The sequence below is a fragment of the Pezoporus wallicus genome, unplaced genomic scaffold (genome assembly GCF_028554395.1).
Source record: "Pezoporus wallicus isolate ANWC-B61680 ecotype Strahan unplaced genomic scaffold, APGP_CSIRO_Pwel_v1 contig_642, whole genome shotgun sequence".
NCBI lineage: Eukaryota > Metazoa > Chordata > Aves > Psittaciformes > Psittacidae > Pezoporus > Pezoporus wallicus.
In genome coordinates this window covers 833,862-855,576 of record NW_026637470.1, presented here as the reverse complement: position 1 = coordinate 855,576, position 21,715 = coordinate 833,862, and the positions used below count along the sequence as shown (strand labels likewise).

Sequence of the window (21,715 nt, the reverse complement as noted above, 5' to 3'; positions counted from 1 at the left end):
AAGTTTCTAAGGATTTTTGTTTTAGGATTATGTGCTGTCTTGTAGCTAGTCCCTCAAGCTAGGATAAGTCAGCACAGGACATCATCACCTCCGGGAGCACTGCAAAATGACTGTGCATTTTGGTGCAAAGCTTGTCGTACTGCACCAGGGACTATGGTGTTGATTGTCTCCAGACTTAACATCTCTGCCCTGGAGAAAAAAACATCCTTGCAGTGATTAAAGAGTTCACATTTGTTCCTTTGCTGTGTGTAAGGTGGCATAATCAATGAATGCCAGATAAGCTTCTGTGCAATCTTGAGGGGACAAATGGAGAGATCTACATGCCACTGACTGAATCTATCTATCTGTCCAGGAGGCTCCATTCAGCCTACAGTAGTTTTAGGGAAGTAGAGGGTCATGGTGAAGTTTGAGTCTTTACCTGAGTAGGGACCTGTCCAAGGAACACTCTCATTATGTGTTCATAGTGCAAAGAAAAGCTAAAGAGCTGTATTTGCTTTTCCCACCATAGATGAGGGAGTGGTAACCAGCAGTTACCGCCTGGTGAGAGTATGGATAGAGCAAGCTTTTGAAAAGATGCCAGGAGAGGTGAGGAGCTATTTTTGGGCAAACTGGCCAGCCATGCTCCCTTTTGAAGCCTCACTGGCAAGAGGCTTTTGGCAGCTGGAAGGTAGGCATGCAGTGGGGCACGAGTTATAATCACACCTCTCTTCACCCAGCAAGCAAAGCAAAAGCCACAGTCATGTTTGTGCAAACTCCTTTTACTCACCAGCCAAAGAATGGGGGCTTCTTACCCCAGTCCAGGACAAGAAAAGAACCATCCCCCCAAAACACCTCAAACAGTCCAAACCATCTACTGATCTTCAGCCTAGGCAGTATTCCTGTTCCTCTAAAGGAGGGCTACTACTGTTTGGAAGTGCTCTACGCAAGCTCTTTCCAAACACTCCTCTCCCATTTCCCTCAGGCTGGAAGTCATTTTAGATTTGCCAGCTGGGACTTGGCCCTTGGGCTGATTCCAGCACCTGACCCTAGTTCTTTTGTCAGAGTGAGCTGGCTGATCCCTTGGGACATTACAGTGTGCCCTGACGCAGGTGGTGCTTGAAAAGGCACTGCCGGACTCTGCAAGGAGGTAGAAAGTGACAGCGTCAAAACTGAGTGGTGGCAAAGCAGGGATTTCCAGCTCCTTCTGATGTTTGTTTCCTGGTGAGTGAGTGGCATGTTTAACAATATTCTTACTGCATGTGGTGGTAGCAAGAAGTGATATACTAGTTGCTTTGCCTATTTCTGTTGTTTTGAATTTTAGAATATCTGTGACTAAAGATAAGTTACTCCTGTATCCCAGAAGACTCCCCAAAACAGTGACTAATAACTCGATAATCACCCACTCTTAAGTGTCTGAATGTAGAATGAAACTTCTGGTTTAGTATTTTCTGTGCTGGTTATTTTCCAGTGAAAGCAAATTGCCTTTTGATATAGAATACATGGTTTGGTCTCTGGGGAGCCCTGTCTTTGTATTCTTCTTATGCATTATTATTTAAAACTGAAGATCTCAACCAGTAGCCTGAGTGAGCGCAGCTGAAGAATGCAGACTGTTCCCAGGAAAAAGGTTAAGGGGAAGAAAAATTGCATTCAGTTCTGTTATGTAACCAAGAAAATAAATTCTTTTGGAGAGAATAGTGCTAGATATTCCTCCTCAAATGTATTGTAAATAACTAACATAGTTAATTATAGAATTATTCACAACTGGGAACAGGGATGTTTGATTCACCTTGTTTTACAAATTAAAAAATGGTCCTCAATCTGTCGAGTGCCAACAATTGGAGATTGTTTTTGAACACTGATAATGGAGCAGAGACTGAGGATATGAAGGATTGTCTCATGTACGTTTATGGGAACAGTAAAACAAAGACTAATGGTTTATCTGCTGTCATGGTCATAGCTTTTATTTAAAGTCTGGTTTATATTCAGAGCTCTCGCCAAACATTTGCTTTTGCCAGTTTCTGGATTATTTAACAGCTTGGATTGACAAAATAAGTTTTGGGCCTGTGATGTAAGTCAGATGCCTAAATTTGGCCTTGTATAGGGAAGAGTGAATTTTCCCAGCCTAACAAGCCAGAACTTGGCCTGTCGAAGGTGTCTGCCGTGAGGGACTACAGGATTAATGAAGTCTGACTCCTGCCTGTGGAAGCCACTTTTGAGAGTGATCCTACTCAGTGGTTAGTAAAACAGTGCTGGCATCCTTTCAGTGTCTGTCTTCAGCAGGGTCGCCTCTTTCACAACTACCTGTTATGGCTCTGTTTCCAGCAGCTTCCACCCAACCAGCTGGTCTCAGTGGGTCCCCCCAGCACAACGGGTTAGAAGCATTTGCTCTGTGGGTGGCTGCTTGGGTGGCTAAGCACCATGCATCCCCACAGGAGGGAGGAACCCTGAGCTGTTCTGAGGGGTGTTTCTCCAGGTGTCTCTTCATGTGTGGGCTGTTGTACACAAATTCACAAGCCCAGCACAGCTGGCACCTGTATTCTCAGTGTAAATGCTGTCCCCCCTCCATCACTCAGTGTTTTATAGGCTGGAGAACTGAAATACTCCTAAATTGTTGTACTGGTCCCATGCAGCTGATGAATTACTGAGGAAGCCTGTGCTTAGCTACAGGACTCCCAGCACACCTGCCCTTGAGGAATCCAGTTTACACTGCAAGCTGTTCTGGGCACAGCCCAGCTCTGACATCTCTGTGCTGTCCTGGGTGACACATTGGCTGTCAGCTGTTTGCTTCCCTGCTGCCTAGTTGAGTATGCCAGGTGCTGGTGTGCCTGGAGGGAATCTCCCAGCAGGCTTGTGATGCTGGGAGTACCTGGGGAGGTGGTCCTTTGGGTCTTTCCTTGCAGACACTTCAGGACACTGACAGTGTTTCTTCTATCCCAGTTGCTGGGTACCTGAGGTACTAGCTATCACATGCTTCATCTGAGAAATCTCTTGGCTGGTTTTGTGACCTCTCTAGGGATGTCAGCTAGAAATGCTGGATCCCAGTTTACCCTGCAGTTACGAGGCTGTACAAGCATTTGCTCCAAGACACTACTGTCCATTGTTTGTCCATTATAGTCTTTGACTCTAGTGATTTCATGAACATTTAAATATACTCTTAAGACAAATAACTCGGCCCAAAATACACTTCTGGGAGGAGGCTAAGCAAACCTTCTGTGATGATCTTCAGAGTAGTGATGTGCTTTATATGCTTTATACACATCACTTGGTATACCAGGAGGACTAGACCTACTGACAATGATTTCTTTCCTTGCCTGCTATTTAAATGTAGTTACAGTTGCTTCTCAGATTTATCACCTGAGATGAAATAACCTCAGTGGTGATGCTCTTGTTTCTCCTCTGCAGTCTTTTCCTTGCAGTGGCTGGATTATTCTCACAGAGTTTGCTGGGTAACTAGAGTTGTAGCTCCTTAAGATAGATGGTCACACTTGTGCTTTGCCACCTGTGCTTCCTGAAGACAATGTTGGGCTCTCCTTGTTGAGAGTGACAATTCATCAATCTGCTGTGGTGTGACAGCAATTCCTCTGAACTTTCATGTGTGGGCCTTGGTAGACCTGTCCAGGCTCTGCTTACTTTTCAAGACCCAGCAGTCCTTTGAGCAGGAAACTTGTGTGTCCTGTGGAAAATGCAGCTACTTGCATACTGAGTATGTGCCTACACAAACTGTCATAGGTTTGTTGGGGTCACATGGAGAGACCATGCCTGGGTGTCAGATCGCATGGTGAATCAGCTTGCAGCTATATTGGATTACTTGGTGGGCAGCTTGCTGCCAGGCTTTTTGTGGCCTTTCTGTTGGCTGCAGCTTGTCTCTAGGCACATCTGATCAGACCTGCAGCCAGAATGGGAGGTTGTGGAGCAGATGGATGTTACAGTACGAGTGCAGGTGCTGCCCTCAAAGAACATGGATGACAGTGAGGCATGTGCTCAAAGTGAGAAATGCAACAAGTCATCCTACCTGGGGTAGGGTCAAATGTCTCTTCAAGTCAACCCAAACTTCACATCTTCACTCTAGACTCAGTCTGCTCCCTTAAGGAACAGACCCACTTTGGAAGGATGGATGCACTGCATGCAATGATGGAAAATATAAGGTTAACAGGCCTATAGGGAATCTGACTTTCTATTTAGTAAACAAATACTTATTAAAAAAAAAATCCCTAAGAAGCCATGGTAACCTTATGATGACCTTACTGAGCTGCAGTACATACGGCTGCTTTGTGGCAAGGGTTCTGCAGGCTGCTATTTTATAGTATTAATGACCTTAGTGCACTTCAGAACAAAAGAAGGCATATTTATTTAATTTTTCATGGTTAACAAGACAGTGTTGCTGAACAGGCTGTCCTAGTATTGTCTTTGAAAATAATGTGTTTTTCTCTTTGGTTGTAAAGAACTCATAACCCTATTCCTGCCATGCTAAACTATCAGCCTCAGGCCCCAGTTCGGCAAAGCACTTATGTGCTTACTGAAATGCTACCATCAATGGCACTTACACATCTGTTTAAAGTTAGAAATGAAAACTCGAGAATTCGACTGAATCAGGGCTTCGGTGGTAATGCTTTTAATTGTAGTGTAGTCCAATCTTTCCATTGACCAGTAGATGGGGAAAGTGAGCCTCCTTATAGTTACGGTCAAGATTTTTCTGAATGCGAAGTTAAACTGTAGCCCTCGTTGGCTCTTAGCTCAACAGTCTGGTTTGAAAGCGCTTTACCTTTGTACTGTAAGGGTAAATCACGTACTTTGACGCAATTGGACTATTTTCTTTACAAACATGTGTCGTAAACAATTGTTCTATTCCTTGAAATTCTGAGATTTAAAATTATGTTCCTTTCTTTACACAGGAATGGAAACAAATCTTTTGCAGGTTTTGCTGTGTGAAGATGTGGGAATGAGTGTTCCCTCCCCAAAACCAGCCAATAGTTAGGTGTTTACAACACTCACAGGGATGCAAATGATTCAAGTTTTAGTCTCTGGTAGTCTTCCATGTGCCTGTAGAGGGTACCAGTAACAAGATCACCTTACCTGCCTTCGGGTCATCTTCTCCAGTTCTCTCCTCCAAAAGCTGTTGTGACTTTTATATACTTATCAATGCACCAGACTTGTACAGACCACAGGAGTGGCCATAGTCGCTGGCCACAGTTGCTTTCTGCCCACATTTCTGGCTTCCTGTTCACACTTCATGTGACATACTCATTCAAAGAGAAGCTGACTCTCAAAGTAAGTCAGTCCCTGCATACTGTCTGTTCTAAAGAGTAAAAGCTTTTTCTTGAACACATAGGAATGTAGTTTCCCTTTAGACACAATCACACCTCTGCATGTTCTACATATTCCCTGACTGTGCTCTGCTTTGTCCTCATTCCTTGGAACTCGGCTTGGTAGTGTGAGTCCTGGAGCTGGTTGTGTTCTTGCAGGCAATATGGTGCAGGTACAAGAACTATTTGCTGCCTTACACTGGGGCAAACAACACCAGTGAAGATGGCCTTATGTAAGGTAGGAGCCTCTGCAGCTGCAGAGCCTGGTGACAGCAGGGACCTTCTGCTTGTCTTATAGATGAAATATCATTGTTTGGCTAGTTGGGTCTATCTTGCCCTTGTGGAACCAGCTCCCACTGTTCAGCCTGGAAGAAAAGGTAATGATGTATCTATCCTAATTATATTAGCGTGGAGCAAGCTTCCTGAGATAGCTTGGTGTAAGGGTGAAGAAAACTGTATCTATATTAAATTGGATAGGTGAGGCAAATGCTTGTTAATATAAAATAAAACAGCTTGGCTAAAGATTATTAAAACAAAGCAACAACAAAACAACCCAACAAACCCCACTCATCCTCCTCAAACTTTCAAAAGGCAGAAATGCAATCCTACCTTCCGAGATATATAGGGAGAGCCTCAGCTTCTGGGCTTTAACTAGTTTAGCACAGGGGTTTATGTGCCACCATCTGTCATTATCTGTTTGTGATATCCAAAACTTCACTGGGTGGGAGGAAGCATGGAGGAATTCCTGCCTGGATTAGCATGACTTTGTGCTTTTGCTTGAAGCCATTATGTAGTTAAAACCAAGATGGGTAATATTGAGTACAGAGGGGGACAAGGTTTAAGCTGGTGTAAACTGAGAGCAAGTCCTTTGCAGACAGCAAAAGTAACCAGACTCCACAGATGTCTAAACTGGTTAGATTCTGTCTCACCTTCTCCTAAAGTGCAGCGTACAGAATATAGGCACTACCTTAACCTATTCCATACTTCGGAGGAGCAATTTGTATTACCTTTTCCTTGTGTCATTTAAAGAGTGCTGCAGTTTCTCCCTCTTTTGCAGACTTGTTAATGCCCTTGGACCTCATCTGTAACACCACCTCCTCCAAGGTGAGCAGTCTGACTCAGACTGGGCTTCTCATAGCCAAATTCCTACAGCCTGCTGCAATCCTGCTGTCATGACTTTCCATTCAGTCTACTGACAGTCCTACAGCAAAAATTCCTTTGGCTCCTGCCACATCTACCTTTGCCTTTGAATGTTTTCATCGGCTTACTATGTTTTGAATGAAATTTAAATTCCTCAGTGCATTTTCAATCAGCATTTGCATTTTGTTCACTCTGCGTGTTGACCATCCAGCATCCTCTGAGTTCACCCTTGTCCTCACGGTCTTCCTATCTGTTTTCTTCATATCCTTCCCTGTTCCTGAAAAGATGTTATCCTAATAAGCTGAGCAGTGTTACTAGCTCTCAACCCCCCCTACTTCCATACTCTACTTCTGACCTTCCCTCAAGAGCCAGTGATTTTTCTCTTAGTTTTGTGGGTGGAAAGAACTTCTTTATAAGCTGCTCCTGGAGTAGGTATAAAGCGTGACTTAGACTGCCCAGGCTCCTCAGGAACATGGATTGTGACACAAATGCAGCGTGAGGCAGCTGGAAGCACCTACAGCGTGCGGTGGTTTATACTAAGCCAGCTGTCAGTGACATGCTGGCCTCTGAGGAAAGCTGTGTGTGTTGTTAGCCAGAGGTATCTCAGGAGGATTGAGAGTCTGTCTGCTGTTTGGCTTCTCACAGACAGCAGATGTTCCACAAGAAGGTGAAACATGCAATAAATGACTGTATTTACTTGAAGCAAATCAGAGCTCAAGGAAAGGCAGTGGTCCAGCCAAGTGTGTTTACTGCTGCGGGAATGCTTTTGTGCTGATGCAGCATCTGAACATTTTGAAAGCATTAACAAAGGTGGGCTAATGCCAGTGTTTGCAGACATATTTGAGCCAGGGTTTTACTGCCTGTTTTGGATACTGCCATCGATATAGCCTCCACTGACTTTGGTACTGCTATGGCTACTTGGCCAAGTATTTTCTTAGCTGCATAGATGGTTTCTGCAGCTGGTGCTGAGCTCATGTTGATGCAGCTACGTTGGTAACAGGACCTGAGCAGGCCACTGCATGGCTAGCTCAGGTGGGTACCTGTGAGCTGCAGTCACTTTAGCATAAAGATATGTTTGCCCTACTTTCAGGAGGAAAAAGGAAGTCTAAGACCTGGAATGAAGACAAAAGAGAAGTCACAAAGATGCATCTCTCCTTTCTGCAGCTTCTTCTGAGGGGAGGGAAATGGAAAAAGTCAAATACTGACTAGATTATCACTGGTGAAAATAGGTTCAGGCTAGGCTGTGTCATGTCTACCCGCTGAGTGAATGTTCAGCTTGTCTAGTACAGGGGAATGTTACGTGACCCAGAAGGGTCTCTTCATGTGCATGCATATTTCCCTCAATGACCAACAGATTTCTGTTTGGATGCTGATTTTGAGATCCAGAGGTCACTTGTTAGTCTTCAGTGGCATACAGATGATATATCTTTAGCCAACAGAAGGGTGTTAATATAGGGATTTCATATTGTTTTTCTAGTAAAGAATGTCCTGCCAAATAAATATTACCTGGCTCTGGGTATGTGCCAGGGGTTAGGTGATGAGTGAGGAGCCAGCAGAACTGCCCCAAACAATTCCAGCAAAGCCCTAGAGACCAATAGCTCCAGGATGATTGGGGGTGGCTCTTCTTCCCAGATGTATCCCCAGATAATTGTGGTTGATGGCTCCTCTGCGAAGGTCTGGTGGTGGTCCTCTACTCACTTTTCCACAACATGCAAAAGGGAGCTATCTCCGAAAAGTCTTGGAATGGCCAAACAGCCCATGTCATTCCAACTGGTGTACTTTTTTTACTGAGAAACTCACATTGTTCCCTTTGCTCAGCTTACTCCTGGTGGTTTTCTGCAGCCATTTCCCCCAAATGACCTTGCTTGAACCAAAGTAAAACAAAAAGCACTACCCACGTTCTGCTTTGAGCCCCTTAACTACAAAATGTTTTCAGTCTGTGGAGAGGGTTTTTTCCTCTCTCTTTTGTTCTCTCTGCTTCTTGGCTGCCCACAGTGACAGCCGTATCTGTTTGATTTGAGGAAAGCCTTCCATGTGCTGCAAGTGGCTCCTTCTGCTAATAATTTGTTCTCTGAGCCTATTGCTGCACAGTATAAATAAATCTCACTGTTTAGCACTTTCCCTTTTTGTTCCCCCTGCTGCTGGCAGTGCGTTGACCCACCCTGGGTTGGTTTTTTTTTCAGATTTATCTTTCTTTGCCCTTCCTGTATGAGACAAAAATCAAAGTTTAAATTAACAAAGCTGTATTATTGGGGCATGGGTTTTTTTTTGATTGTCTTGCGTTGTACTGAAAGTTCTACATGAAACAGGAATTAAAATGCAGCTGACATCCTGGCACAATATTCAGTTTGGTCAGAGAGTAAGACTTCATCCCACTTCAAGAAGTCTAATGGTGTGTGCTGAATAGATGCAGTCTCTGTATAAAAAGCATTCAGCCATCCTGCCATGTAAACTCAGTCCTTTTATAAACTGTCTTAATTTGGGCCATTCCGCATGTGTATGCTGCTAGAATGGCCAGGATGTTTTGCACATCAGACCTAGCTTTGCAGTGGTGAATGTAGGTACTGGAAGTTCTCCAGGCATGGTAGTATGCATGCCCGGCAACCTCTAGCTCAAAGTAGGGTAAATATTTAGAGTGGCTGAGCCCAGTTTGGGCTCTGTGCTGTTTTAACTAAATTGTTTCTGCCTAATTTAAAGCTGGCTTAGGCGTTTCTGCACCACACCAGCATCACTGCTGAGTACATGTACCCCTAATTGGGTATGATGAAGGCCACAGTCATGTTTTTCATGCTTCTAAGTCTGATGCTCAGAGCACTTAAGATTGTTTTTCCTGTGTGAATGTGATTGCATGTGCATTTTAATACAGGGAAAACCAGACTGTAATAGCCTAATGAAGTCCATGGGGTAGTTAAATTTGCCTACTTTCTCAGAAATCTTCATCATTCCTGTCTTCCTTAGGATGAATAAAAGGAATCTGTCAACCTAGACAGTATTCTTACTGTGTACATTTGAATCTTTTTATGGCATAAATAGGTTTCACATAACTTAAATCAAGGGTTTTTTTGCTTCCTTTGCTCCTGATTTCTTCTAAGCAAAGGAGGACATCTCCATGCACAGGGTAAAAAAGGCTAAGAGAAACTAACCCTTTGCCATTTTCATTTTACAAATCATCTCTTGGGGTGGGGGGTAGAGGGGATGGAAGTGACAGACTTGAAGGAGGGGAAATTTGTCACCTTAACATTGCAAATGATGTGAAACCAGAATGTCCTCCCACCACAGCATGTGTTTGTGGTGGGTAGGCGGGGGAGATGCAAGGAAGAGGTGATGGTATAAAAATACCTTGTAAAAACAAATGTTTGGCTAGGGAAGGGAGTTTGTGACTTCAGTCAGACTAGAGGGGGGAAACCAGACAGACCGGGGGTGGTTGGGGGGAAGAGCTTATGTCACTTCTGCAAGGTAAATAACTAGACAGTGTCGCAGAAATAGCAGTCAAATAATGAGCAGGAGAAGATCAGATATTAAACAAGTAGGTGGCCTAGAAAGTTAAGAGGAAGGAGTGAAAGCTATGAAGATCATAAGAAACAGTTAAACATGTGGCAGATACTGAGCAGAAGGGTGAAAACCCTGAGATACAGCACACAGACTTGCTAGTAGCCACTCTTCCTGTCCTTTCATGAGCTGAGAAGTGTGATTATTCTCATTTATCCTGATAATGATTCAGAACTGCCAAGTCGAATGCAGACCAGGGGCTCTATATGGTAACATGACTGCTAAATGCAGTAACGTACTGCTAGCATAGCTCTCCCTGAACGGGATGTTTCTTTCCATGTGCCATATGGAACAGTTTGTACACTCCACAGGGTCCAGTACCATGCAAATGTGAGCAGACACCAACATGACCACCCACGATGGCAGCAAGGATGGAAAATGACAGTTTTCCTTGTCATGCTCAGGAGCAGTTTGTATGCTGTGGTGTGAGACTGACATCTCCACATTTTGGGAGCTGTCGGGTGCGAGAGCCGATGGGAGGGAGGGTCAGGAGGCAGGACTGTGCAGTTCATGTTTGTGGTAGCAGCTGTCTGCACTGGGAGGGAAGTCTCCTTCCTATGTGTGATATTTATAGTTTTTATTTGGCTTTAATTGACTTCTGCAGTGCTCAAGAAGGCACCTAGCCCAAGGATGAGTGAGTGTGTGTGACAGAAAAAGAGAAGAGGTGGGGAGAGAGTAGGCTGGTGAGGTGCCCTTTATATCCAGTAATCTGTTATCCAGACATATCACCCTGTTATACAGACAGCTTCAGAAGCCACTTTCTTTCCCACTTCTCATTCCCCTGTTGCTGTAATCTCTCGACATTTGAAAGTGGCTTGGATGGATCTCTCCATGGAGAACTTTGCTCAATCAGACAAAACCTGCCCACCTGCTTCCTCTTTCTTCACTAGGAAGTGTGCCATTCTCCTGCCTTGGTGGAAACTTTTGGTGATGGCTCATTCTCCATACCCCATGGTGTAGGATCTGCAGGATATGTCAGCTGAGGTGGGGTGAGCAAAGCTCTGGTGCTGTGCAGCAGAGGTCTGTACCTCTTGCAAGGACCTAATGGCAACTCACCCCCTCTACTAACAGGCTGGCTGGTGAGGCTTCAGAGGGGGACAGGACTGTGTTTAGTGCAGGACAGGTTTCAAGAGTGGCATATGCTATGGCATATGCTCGTTGGTGCCTGATTTCCAGTCAAGGATGGAAAAAGATCATCTCTTCTCCTCCTCTGACCTAAAGCATGTTGCTGAGGTCTGTTGCACAGGGTGGAACTTTCCTCTAGTAGGTGTTCGCACAAATTCAGCTGTATCTGGCTATCTTCATATACTGGTGTGCAGTCATTTCATACTTGAATTTTACAGAACAGCAATGGGTATTTTTCCCCTTCAAAAAATTTCAAAGAAAATGCACTAACAAAACATTGTTAGAGAAACTTTGCACACTCCAGTCAGCAAATTGAAACCTGGAATACCTTTTGAGACCCTGTCTGTGCAGCTGTGTTGTTGCTTTGTCCTCAGGGCTGACTTGGGGTAGCCATGGGGATTAGTAGTCTGAGTTCCCTGACTTACATGCATGTAATATTAATGAAATATTTTGGTGGATATCTAGCTTTTACATTTCAGATTTGTTTCGTTGCACCAGTTGGTGGATTGAAACTGCCATCACAGCAGCTGCCTGAATATCATGTAACACAACATGCCTTGATGCCTTGTCATATTTCAGTGTTTGCTCACAGCATGAACAGTCCCAAGCATTGTGTTGGGTTTTTTATGAAGGACCAGAGTTAGTGAAATAGAGGGGATCTTTTTTCCTGCTGTTTCTCACAAACCCTCAATTCTCATGCCTTTCCACTACACCTTCCTCCCACCAATTTAGTGATCACCATTTTTTACTAGATTTCTGGTAAGAAATGCAATATAGAAAGCCTAAGTAGGTGCTTCTGCATATGTCTTACTGAATATACTGAGGTCTTCCTTAATATAGTGAGCATATAATGCTATAGTAACTGAAGACTGGATGTTACAATAGTGAAAGCCTAGAGTTGTACAGTCAAGAACCTTTTTATGGAGATGTTAAAAGTAAAACCTAAAACTTTTCATGCAAATTCAGTACTTGTGATGAAATTCTGAGGAGAGTTTCTTATGTGTAACATGCAATTTCTGATAAAAGGGGATAGAAGTTCATTGCAGGGTGTCCAATTACGTGGTTCTTCGGTGATCTCTGAGATGTACAAGACCAAGTTCTAAGTTCTCAGAATGAATTAGAAAAAAATAGGAGTATGAATTAATCTCTCCAGTACTGTAGATAACTATCCTAACTTTTGAGTGTCTTAGCTTTCCCAGAGGGTGCAAGAGTGATTTTTGTGGTTTCTTTGTGTGAATACTCTCTCGGTCTTTGTTCAATTCTAAAATTCTTTTTTTTTTTTTTTTTTGTTAAAAAAAAAACAACAAACTAAACCAAACAAACTCTGGGTTTAAAAGTTTAAGTTTTTGCAAATTAGAAACCTTGTTATTCACACAGCTAGAATAATAAAAGTTGTAGGTGTCTTGTGAACATGAGGCAAAGAAGAAAATGTGTTATTTCATTGGCTCTGTGTGAGAGCAAAGTCTGGGCTTCATTTAAAAGTAAAATGTAAATATATTTTTGCTAACTTTGGCTTGTGACGGATCAAGATTTGACATATTCTCATTTTTCCTTGGGAGCTGTTAAAGGATACAGACCAACTTGAGCGCAATCTACCTTTGACAGATGACAGCAGGATTTCATGAACAATTTCTGTCTCAAGGCAACCGCCCCTTCTCCAGAACCAGCAAGTGGCAATAGCATTTTAACGGAAGGATATCAGAGAGCAGCTTGCTTTTCTCACTTGTCATCGTTATTTGTTTCTCTCCTGGCCAAACCACCAGAAGCAGGTTAAGGATGACACAAATGAGCAACAAATCACGGGGTGGAGGACAGAGCATGTGACAATGCCCTGGCTGTGGTGCAAACATTTGAGCTACGTTTCGAAAGCCTGGATTTGTGTTCAGTAGAGTTCACGAGTGAAAAATAAGAGTCTTTGACGATAACAATCAACAAGCTCAATCTCATTAGCATCTACCCTTCAGAGAAGAGGCTGGAGCGGATCCCATCAAGCTGTGATTTGGTTCAGTGCACTAGGGAAGGTTCCTAGAAGCATTCCCCCAGCTTCTTCACACTGTGCACTGAGGGGAAAAAAACAACATTTGGCAATTTGTTGTCAATATTTGTATAACTCCTGATGCCACTAAAACTGCATATGCAGGCTTTAAACTAACAAAAACAAAGCCATGGCCAAGCTGGAGAGCTGGATTTGTTTCCATGCGCAATTAGGTTTATTTGTTTAGGTCTCATTTTATTTGCTTTCAGATGACTCAGATGATAGGAGTATTGCAATCCTTTCAAAGGGAAGTAGTGTTCTGTGTATTTTGGGCATTGGGCTAAGCCAAATGTGGAAAAAATTGGCTGCTCAATAGTATTTTCCTATCCAGAGGTTTTTCAAACTTTTGAGAGGAACTGAAGGAATGTCCCTTCCATGCCAGGCCTCCCCCCTGTCCCCCACCCCCTTCACAGTGTCTCTCCACATTATTGTAAAAGAGCACAGGAATTTTTAAACACTCCTCTGTTGTGCAACTGTTAGCAACTGCTCTTATTAATTACCTTACTATTATGCTGCATGCTTAAATTCTCGCTGGTGTCATCCATAGCGTGCTGCTGAGAGTGCCTTTTAACCCATTCCAATAAGAATATATGGATGGCGCACTGCTCAGGATCTCCCATCCTGCTAGACCAGCTCTGAGGTTGCTGAAAATTATTTCCTGCATACATGAAGGATATTTACATTTTGGCAAGTAGCCACGTTTTCTGCTGGGAGTTAGTCACTAACGGCAGATTATTTTCCAATGGACATGCTTGCACGCTATCGGTGTTAAGAGAATTGTCTCCAGTCTCAGTGCCATGGTGATCCTTTATCCTCCACCTTCAACCTGCAAAAAACAAAACAAAATAGGTTTTTTTCTTGTCTCTTCTTCTGTCTTACATCAGTAGGAAGCAGTGGCATTTAATTGGTGCTTTAGGCACCACTGTGTTTTGGGGAACACTTTTTTGTTGTCTTTGTTTTCTTCTTCTGATCATTTTCCTTCTAGAAATGCCTCCTTGGGTTATGTTTCAGAAAGTGTAGACAATAAGAATAAATCCACATTTATTCCTATTTCCATGAAATAAAAAGGTTAAAGGATTTTCTGCACTCACCAGAAGTATGCGTCTGATTTATGGCCTTCCTTATTGCTCTTCCCACTCACAGTCATAAAAGAAATACAGTAACAAAGGCTAATAGACAATCTATTTTAAAGTTTGTCCTGATAAAACCAAACTGGAACTTTATTCAGTCTTAAATGTCAATTCTAAAATTTGGAATGTTTTTCTAATCAAGAACAATAAATGTGGAAAGTGTTTCTGTGGAATGGAGCTGCGACTCAGCGCACTGTTGGCCTGGTGCTGCACACACACTTCAGAGGCAGATGGAGTCTGCACATCACATAGTCCTTCCTGTGCAATAGCTTGCTCTGTGAGACTGCTTGGCCCCAGGAGGGACTGAACAATGCTTAGGATATGTGATTTGTTGTTTTATTTTGCTTTTAAGAGGATAGGAACCCAAAATATACATATGAAAAATGACCAAATTGAGATGGGATGTAAATCTTCAAATACAGTAAAGAAAAGAAAAATGCTATACATTTCCAAGCCTGTGCTAAAAACTAGAAGTAATAAGGTTAGAAAATGGATTGGATGGTGTCTAGAGACCTGTTCCATGCCTATGATGCTGTGTTTCTCTCCCTTTAGCTGTGGAGAACTGAGACTGTCAAAATAGATAAAACCCATATAGTGGCCTTACTTAAACAGGGTATCACTTTATAATACCTTCAGGGCATGTCAACATTGTGCCTGGAAAGTCTTCAGCTACTCTCACAATGCAGTCCAGTGCTCAGGCTGCAAATCTCCTGCCCTTTCTCTGCATGCAGCATTTTGCTATGTGCAATTCTTCAGGTCTAATCCAAAACTGAATGGAAGAACTATGGACTTCACTGGGAGCTGGGAGAGGGGGCTACATCAGGACCCGTCAGGGCTCATATTCTATGGGCTAGTGTTAAATATTCAGTTTCATTATCAAAGTATGCTGTTGATGCAGGACACTTAATTTGACTTCTGTTGACTTGTAAACATAAAATCAAATTTTTTACACTGCAAATGTGGAGCCATTCCAGATGCATATGCTTCAAGTGCACAGGAAAACATAAAAACAGTACACTATATTATAGCTCCCTCATCACATAAGATACTTCCTACATTAAACTGATTTTTACTATGTATGGGCTCCTTTAGTTGCCATGTACAACTATCTGGTAAGACAGAGACCTTTTTTGGCATGTTATATGTACCTTTTGCTTTTTTACTTATACCACACTGTAAGCTACAGCTGGCCAGGTTGTGATTTCAGCTTAAGATGTTTTTACCCCTTCCTTCCTGCAGATGTGTAGTTGTGCGTAGGCACATACTTGCTGATGTCTGGCTCGTAATTCAAATATTGAGACTTGTGGCCTTACCAGCATTTCCTGATGTGCATTACAGGTGAGCCTGCAGGGGGAAGGAGACCCTGAGGAAGAAAATTAAGAGAAAAGGACTTTAAGATCTAAAAGCATCAGCCTTGAAGCTACAAGGCAGAGTCAGGACATGGAAGGAAGGCAGACTGAACTTTCTCTTCCAGGTGATAAGGGACCTGAAAAGTTTAGGACTAATTAAATCTTATGGCAGTGACAAGCACAGGTAAGATAGTGTACACATTAGGTTTCTGTTATCCTATCCCTCTGTTCTTTTCACTAAGACAGTGAGACAAGTCTGTATGTAAATGCATGCTCCTGTTCGATTTCAGAGTACAATAACTCATCTTGAAATATTTCTGGTGAGGTATAAGTAAATCTCATAGTCTGGACGATACGTGTATGCTTTTTCATAGTATTTTCAAATATTACTTTTTAGCTGAGGTGGCTACCAGCCATGAAGGAGTAACTTAGGCCACTTGAATGTTAAACATATCTTAATCAGTAACGACAGCACCAAATGCTGGGAAGCATGAGGGGGAAAAAGAATGGGGGAGGGTGAACCACCAGTGGTGCTCTGAGGACTGAGTGTTGTAGTAGCCAGGAAGAGCATACTCTGCCCTGCTATCCTCTGACACTGGGTTTTTCTCCATATCTGAGGCTTGTTGCACATAATTTGACTAAGTAAAACAGAGGAGAGACTTCAGACTGTTTGGACCTACAGGTGCTACTGTCAAAAAACACTTTTATCCTCCACTCATGCAGATCAAGCCATCATCCAAAAATCAATTATTTTGATAACCTATTTGATTGCGTCTTTGTGATGTTTCTACCGATACTCTTTATTACCTTATCCTGTTAATTTTGAACAGGGCTTTCAATCTGGCTATGATTAATAACCCTTATGTATATTATGATTAATAATCCATTATTTATATTATGATACACGTTTACTTACTGCTGGATTTCAAAAAGTTGAAGTTGTTGTTTTTTAACTATACTCTTCAACAAAGTAACACGTATCAGGCATCTTCGTTCCAGCAAATTTTTCCGTGTGGCTTTTCTTGTTATTATTCATTTCCTTATACGTATATCTATAGCTATGTGGTCACTCACCAGCAGATGGGAGCTCCCTCTGCTTGTGCTCTGAGCTGTGCCTGTAGTTAGCAAGGTGCAGAGCCCAACTCATAAACTTGCAGCTGTGGCTTAACACTTCTCCAGCATGGCTACATAGCTTTCAGTCAGCCCCGGGCGCCGAAACATCTGTCTGCAATGTACTTTGTAAATAAACTCAGAGTGAGTCGGTGTAGTGGCTTCCTAGACAGAGGAGTATTAGTATACAATTAAGTAGTACTTGAAAGTAATGTGTTTTTGCCACAGGTAGCACAGGTTTGAGTCAGAAGTCCAGTAGAGCTAAGTGATGTCATGTATGCAGCTCAAGTGAACAAGATCACATTTGCAGCATTGAACAGTAAGGCACAAGTGAAGGTAAAACTGCAGGTTGTGAGACCACAGGGTTGCAATCTCAGACAAACCTTCATATACAGATGAGGAAAAAATGGCACCATGCAGGACAAGAAATCTTCTGACCCTTCTGAGCTGACATGCAAAGCAGAATTGCTGGAGAAAGCTGATTCATGATATTTGCCCTTTCTTCCCTCCATGACTCTTTACTATCACTCAGAAGAGTGGGGCAGCGGACTAAAATTGTGAAGGTAAATGGCACCACGACACCTGCCAGCCATGTGCAGAAAAGCCAGTGTGCCAGAGATAAACACAGGTCTGTGGTACAAAACATACTTATATGAGGGGGTGAATCTGGGGAGTATGAAACTGTGCCACTATTTGACCATGCAGGGCTGAGCTCTCACTTCCATGTGAAAGGGGAAAATCCTTGTGATTGCATGTTAAGGCAAAAATCCATCATTTCCACCTTGCTTTCATTCACCTCTTGCTAGCTTTATGACTAAGAGTCTCTCTGTTGTGTCTCGTGCTTCCTCTGTCTCATGCTTTATTTCTTCTCCCCAAGCATCCCATTGAGGCACTGTGCAGAGTCTGCACACCCCTGCCAGAAGCTGTGGTACTCCTTGGGAGCATGTGCTGTGTCTCTTGCCTGCCCTTTGCACAGCCATCTGTAAATATCATCCAAGCCCACTCCTGCACCTGCTTTAATCGCCTGTGTGCTTGCTGAGGGCCCGGCTTTGCAGAGGAGCACGTGTGACAGCTTTGCATTGCTTTTAGGACTCAGATGTTCCCTCACAGTCTCAGTATTTGTCAAGGGGACAATCATCTCAAGAAGTGTTATTGCAGATTGACCCTTTACTGCAGGGTCTGTATGGGTTCAACACCTGCTGATCACATGTAGGGATGCTGGCCCAGGAGCAGTGGACCATGACCACTAGAACAGCCATTTCCAGCAAACCATAGTTGAGCAGCCACTCTTCAGTCACCCTTACCATCCCACAGATTTCCAGTTAAAAGCAAAAACTGAGCTGTCTGCAATGAAATGTACCACTTGCATAGCAATTGCTGCACTTAAGGACATTCACAGAAGTAAATGAAAGCCATGCTGGTGGCTGTTGCCCCTTTACAGCAGCTTCAAGAGCTCTTTCTGTTTTCCTCAGCTAAAATGATGCCAGGATGCTTTTGTTGCCTGACAGGCTGCTGGCAAGAGCCCTCCTTTTGGATACTGCTGATGGTGGTCCTGCTTACCACTGCTGGGCCTGGCAGCTGGGGTCTGCCCTACTGCCTCAGCCAGGAGCAAGCACCCGGGGCAGCCCTGGCTCCAGTCATCAGGCACCTTCCTATGGACGGGCTACATGGGGCAGGGCATGGCTGTGGGGAACTGGTGACCAACCCTGCTGTGGTGACACTGGGGAAGGGACTGATGGCCCCCCCAGGGGAGAATGAAATGGGGCCCTGGGCAGGGTGGGGAGCCCCAGGGGCTGGCAGGGCCCCAAGGGACGCTGTGGCTTTCCGGTGCCAGCGTCACCCCGTGCAGGAGCCGGTGGGCACAGCACGTGCAGGCCGTGGGGCTGAGCGTGAGCACACCTGCCTGCTTCACGCCAAACCTGCCCCAGGGCCTCCTCCAAGTCGTAGACCTCAGACTTAATCAACTACCGGGTTTTAATGCTTCTGCCAGAAGAGGGTGACTGCTGGATCTGGCTTTTTTCCTGGATAGCTAGAGAAGCCTGGATAGCTAGAGAAGCTGATGTCTCCTGGGTGTAGCCAGACAAAACTATCATCTGGCCAGGCAGTAAACAAAGCCATTTGTTAAAGGTGAGTGCAAAACCTCAGCACCAGCCCGGCCTTCTGTCTGTAACCAAAATGTTTATCCCATTTGAATTCAAGTCTCTCTGCAAACTGGAGTAAGTTTATGCCTCAGCAGAGCACTTTCAAATGGAAACCAAAGGAGAACATCAAGCACTCAGCATCTGAAAAGTCACCTCACAGAGAGGCAGACACCTGTAAATGGGTAAAAGGGTCCCAGTGCTAAGGTTAGTTTCCAACAGATAACAAGGAACTGGGAGTGACCTGCTGCTTAACAACCGCTAAGGAAAAGATGGCATGATAGGAGAGGCTTCAGTTTATTTCAGAGGCCTGACTTTTGCCTCCGTGCTCATGGCAGTATTCTTCATTTGTGCAATGTTTCCCACAGCAATTGTTTCAACAGCAACAATGCTGTTAAGGAAGAAACGATACTGTTGATGAATTATTTGGTGTTAGCTTTCCAGTCAGAAAAGTGAAAGGAGATGTATTTGTCATACTGAGGTGATGTCACTTTGGGAAGGGAACGATGTTTTTGGACTACAAGATAATTAATGTCTGCTACCCCTGAGGGTTTGATTAAACTATCAAGTACCAAGTGACATCTTTGCCACATGACACTTCTTTGGAAACCGTAAGCACCAGAACAGCATTTCAGTGTATACTTTGGCTAACATGGAGACATTGTTCCTCCCCAGGGCTGAATTTGTCATGACTCCTGGGTGGTGAGGAACCTTTGGTCTCTTGAAATAGGTTGTTTCCTTTTTTGGAGAGACAAGAAGACACAAGCTAGGGATTAATAAATATTCTGCATTCCACAATCAGCATCATGGAAGAAACTCTATTAAATACTTTTTTTTGCTGTAGGTGTTTTAAACACAGATAACTAATGCTGGCACCAGTAAAGTTCCGTGTACTGAAGGAAGTGCACTGATAAAGAGTGACAAACACCCACCTTATACCAAAGGGATGGTGAAGGAAGACAGAAACGTCAGCAAAAGGGGAAGGACGTACAGGTGAAAGAAAAAAAGAAGTCACACTAATATGGGAGAAAAGCAGACAAAGCAATTGTTAGGAAATTAATCAGGGAATTATCCCGACATACTGGAAATCTCTCTGTTCCACAGGCAAATGGGCCCTGCTGTGGTAGATAACACTGTCCTAACTTCTTACACTTCACTTCTAATAGGTAAAATCTGTCCCGATCCTCAAATATCTTCAGCTACCTTGTCCAAGTTTGTGCAAGTGCTGTGCAAGAAAAACCCATGCACGCTAGCTCTGATAGAGCAGGGAATATAGCAGGTGAAAAAAGAAAGCTAATTGTCATGGTTTAAAACCAGGCAGAGGGCTCGTTCATTCACTCTCCCCCTTCTTTCCCTCCCCCTACTCCTGGAGGGATGCAGACGAGAATCGAAAAGAATGCAACTCCCACGGGTTGAGATAAGAACAGTTTAGTAACTAAGGTATAACACAAATCACTACTGCTACCACCAATAATAATAATGATAAAGGAAATAACAAGGGAAGAGAACACATCATCTCACCACCAGCCAACTGATAACTCGCCCCCCGCAGCCCGACCAAGCACTGACCCATACCTCCTCCAACCCTGCAGACTCCCAGCCCTTCCGGCTAACTCCCAGTTACCTCCTGGGCATGACGTGCTGTGGTATGGAATACCTCTTTGGTCAGTTTGGGTCAGGTGTCCTGTCTCTGCTTCCTCCCAGCTTCCCCTCCTCCCTGACAGAGCATGAGGCTCACAAAGTCCTTGGCCAAACCAAAACATCATTGTTATCAGCTCTGTTCCCCAGCTGAATGTCAAAACACTGCACTGCACCAGCTACCAAGAAAGAGAAAAATGACGGCTACTGCTGACCCCAGGACACTAATTAAAACTAAATATTAGAAAGTTGTTGCAATCCCATAATGGAGATTGATACAAAATTAATTTTCATTTAAAAATAAAGGGCAAACAGGTGTTTTTTATATTACTATTTTTTTCTTCCTTATAAGAAAGATACCACAAAATTTCATAATGTTCAGCTGTCTTCCCATACAATGAGCTTATTTCCTGCTCTGTAGCTTCATGACTTTTAAGGGCACCACAGGCATGATGCTTTGTTGCTCTGTAAGTTTCCCAATTGGAAGTAAGTTTGTTGAGTAAGTGAAACAATAGACATGAAAATAGTAAAGGAAGGAACATCCCCATAACTTGACTAAACTTATTGCATTCCAAGCAGGGTGAAGTGAGCAAAAAAAAACCCAAACAAAATCCAATTTGAAATATTTTGTTGGACTTTGTTTTAAAACTTTCTGTGAAAAGATTCAATAGATTTTTTTTTTTTTTTATCCTCAACTTGTTTTGGGTGAAGCTGAGTTTTCAGGATCCAGACCTTCTACTGGCTGTAATATTTGGTTGTTGTTAGAAAACATCAGGCTCGGATTCCTGAGACTGTTTAATTCACCTGTATCAGCCAAAATGCCAGAGAAACAATTTGGGCATGCAGGGCCCAAACAGAAAGTCTTTAAAATGTTGCCCCATCATTCAGAACCTAAAGATCAAGATTTATTTCCTTCTTTTTCACATGCTGCAGCATAAATTGTCTCCAATTTCAGTGATCTTGAATAAAAATCATTTTGCTGGCATAATGTGGAAACCAGAGAAAATACGAAATAGAAGGTGTTGAGTCAAAAGCTATAGTTAACTGACCAAGGTGTTACAAAGTTGTTGTTAATGCTCTCCACTTTTATTTAAGTTCTATTAAATAATTATGTAACCTGATGCCTTTGTTTTATTTGTTTTATGGATTTGTGTGTTTCTTAATTTGCTAGGGCATGGGATTGGAAAATCTCATGGAATTTCTCATGGCTTCAAGGAAG

General features: G+C 43.3%; 1 protein-coding gene across 2 annotated transcripts in view; it reads left to right on the top strand.

The window, feature by feature from the left end:
* The first annotated feature begins 202 nt into the window (after nt 1-202).
* The window catches only part of RBPJ (recombination signal binding protein for immunoglobulin kappa J region), a 140,176-nt gene continuing 118,663 nt past the window's right edge, over nt 203-21,715 (top strand). For both annotated transcript variants that reach the window (XM_057405595.1, XM_057405597.1), the window contains exon 1: nt 203-1,200. In XM_057405595.1, coding sequence (XP_057261578.1) covers nt 1,187-1,200 — 14 coding nt within the window. In that variant the 5' untranslated portion in view covers nt 203-1,186. The remainder of the gene's footprint in view (nt 1,201-21,715) is intronic.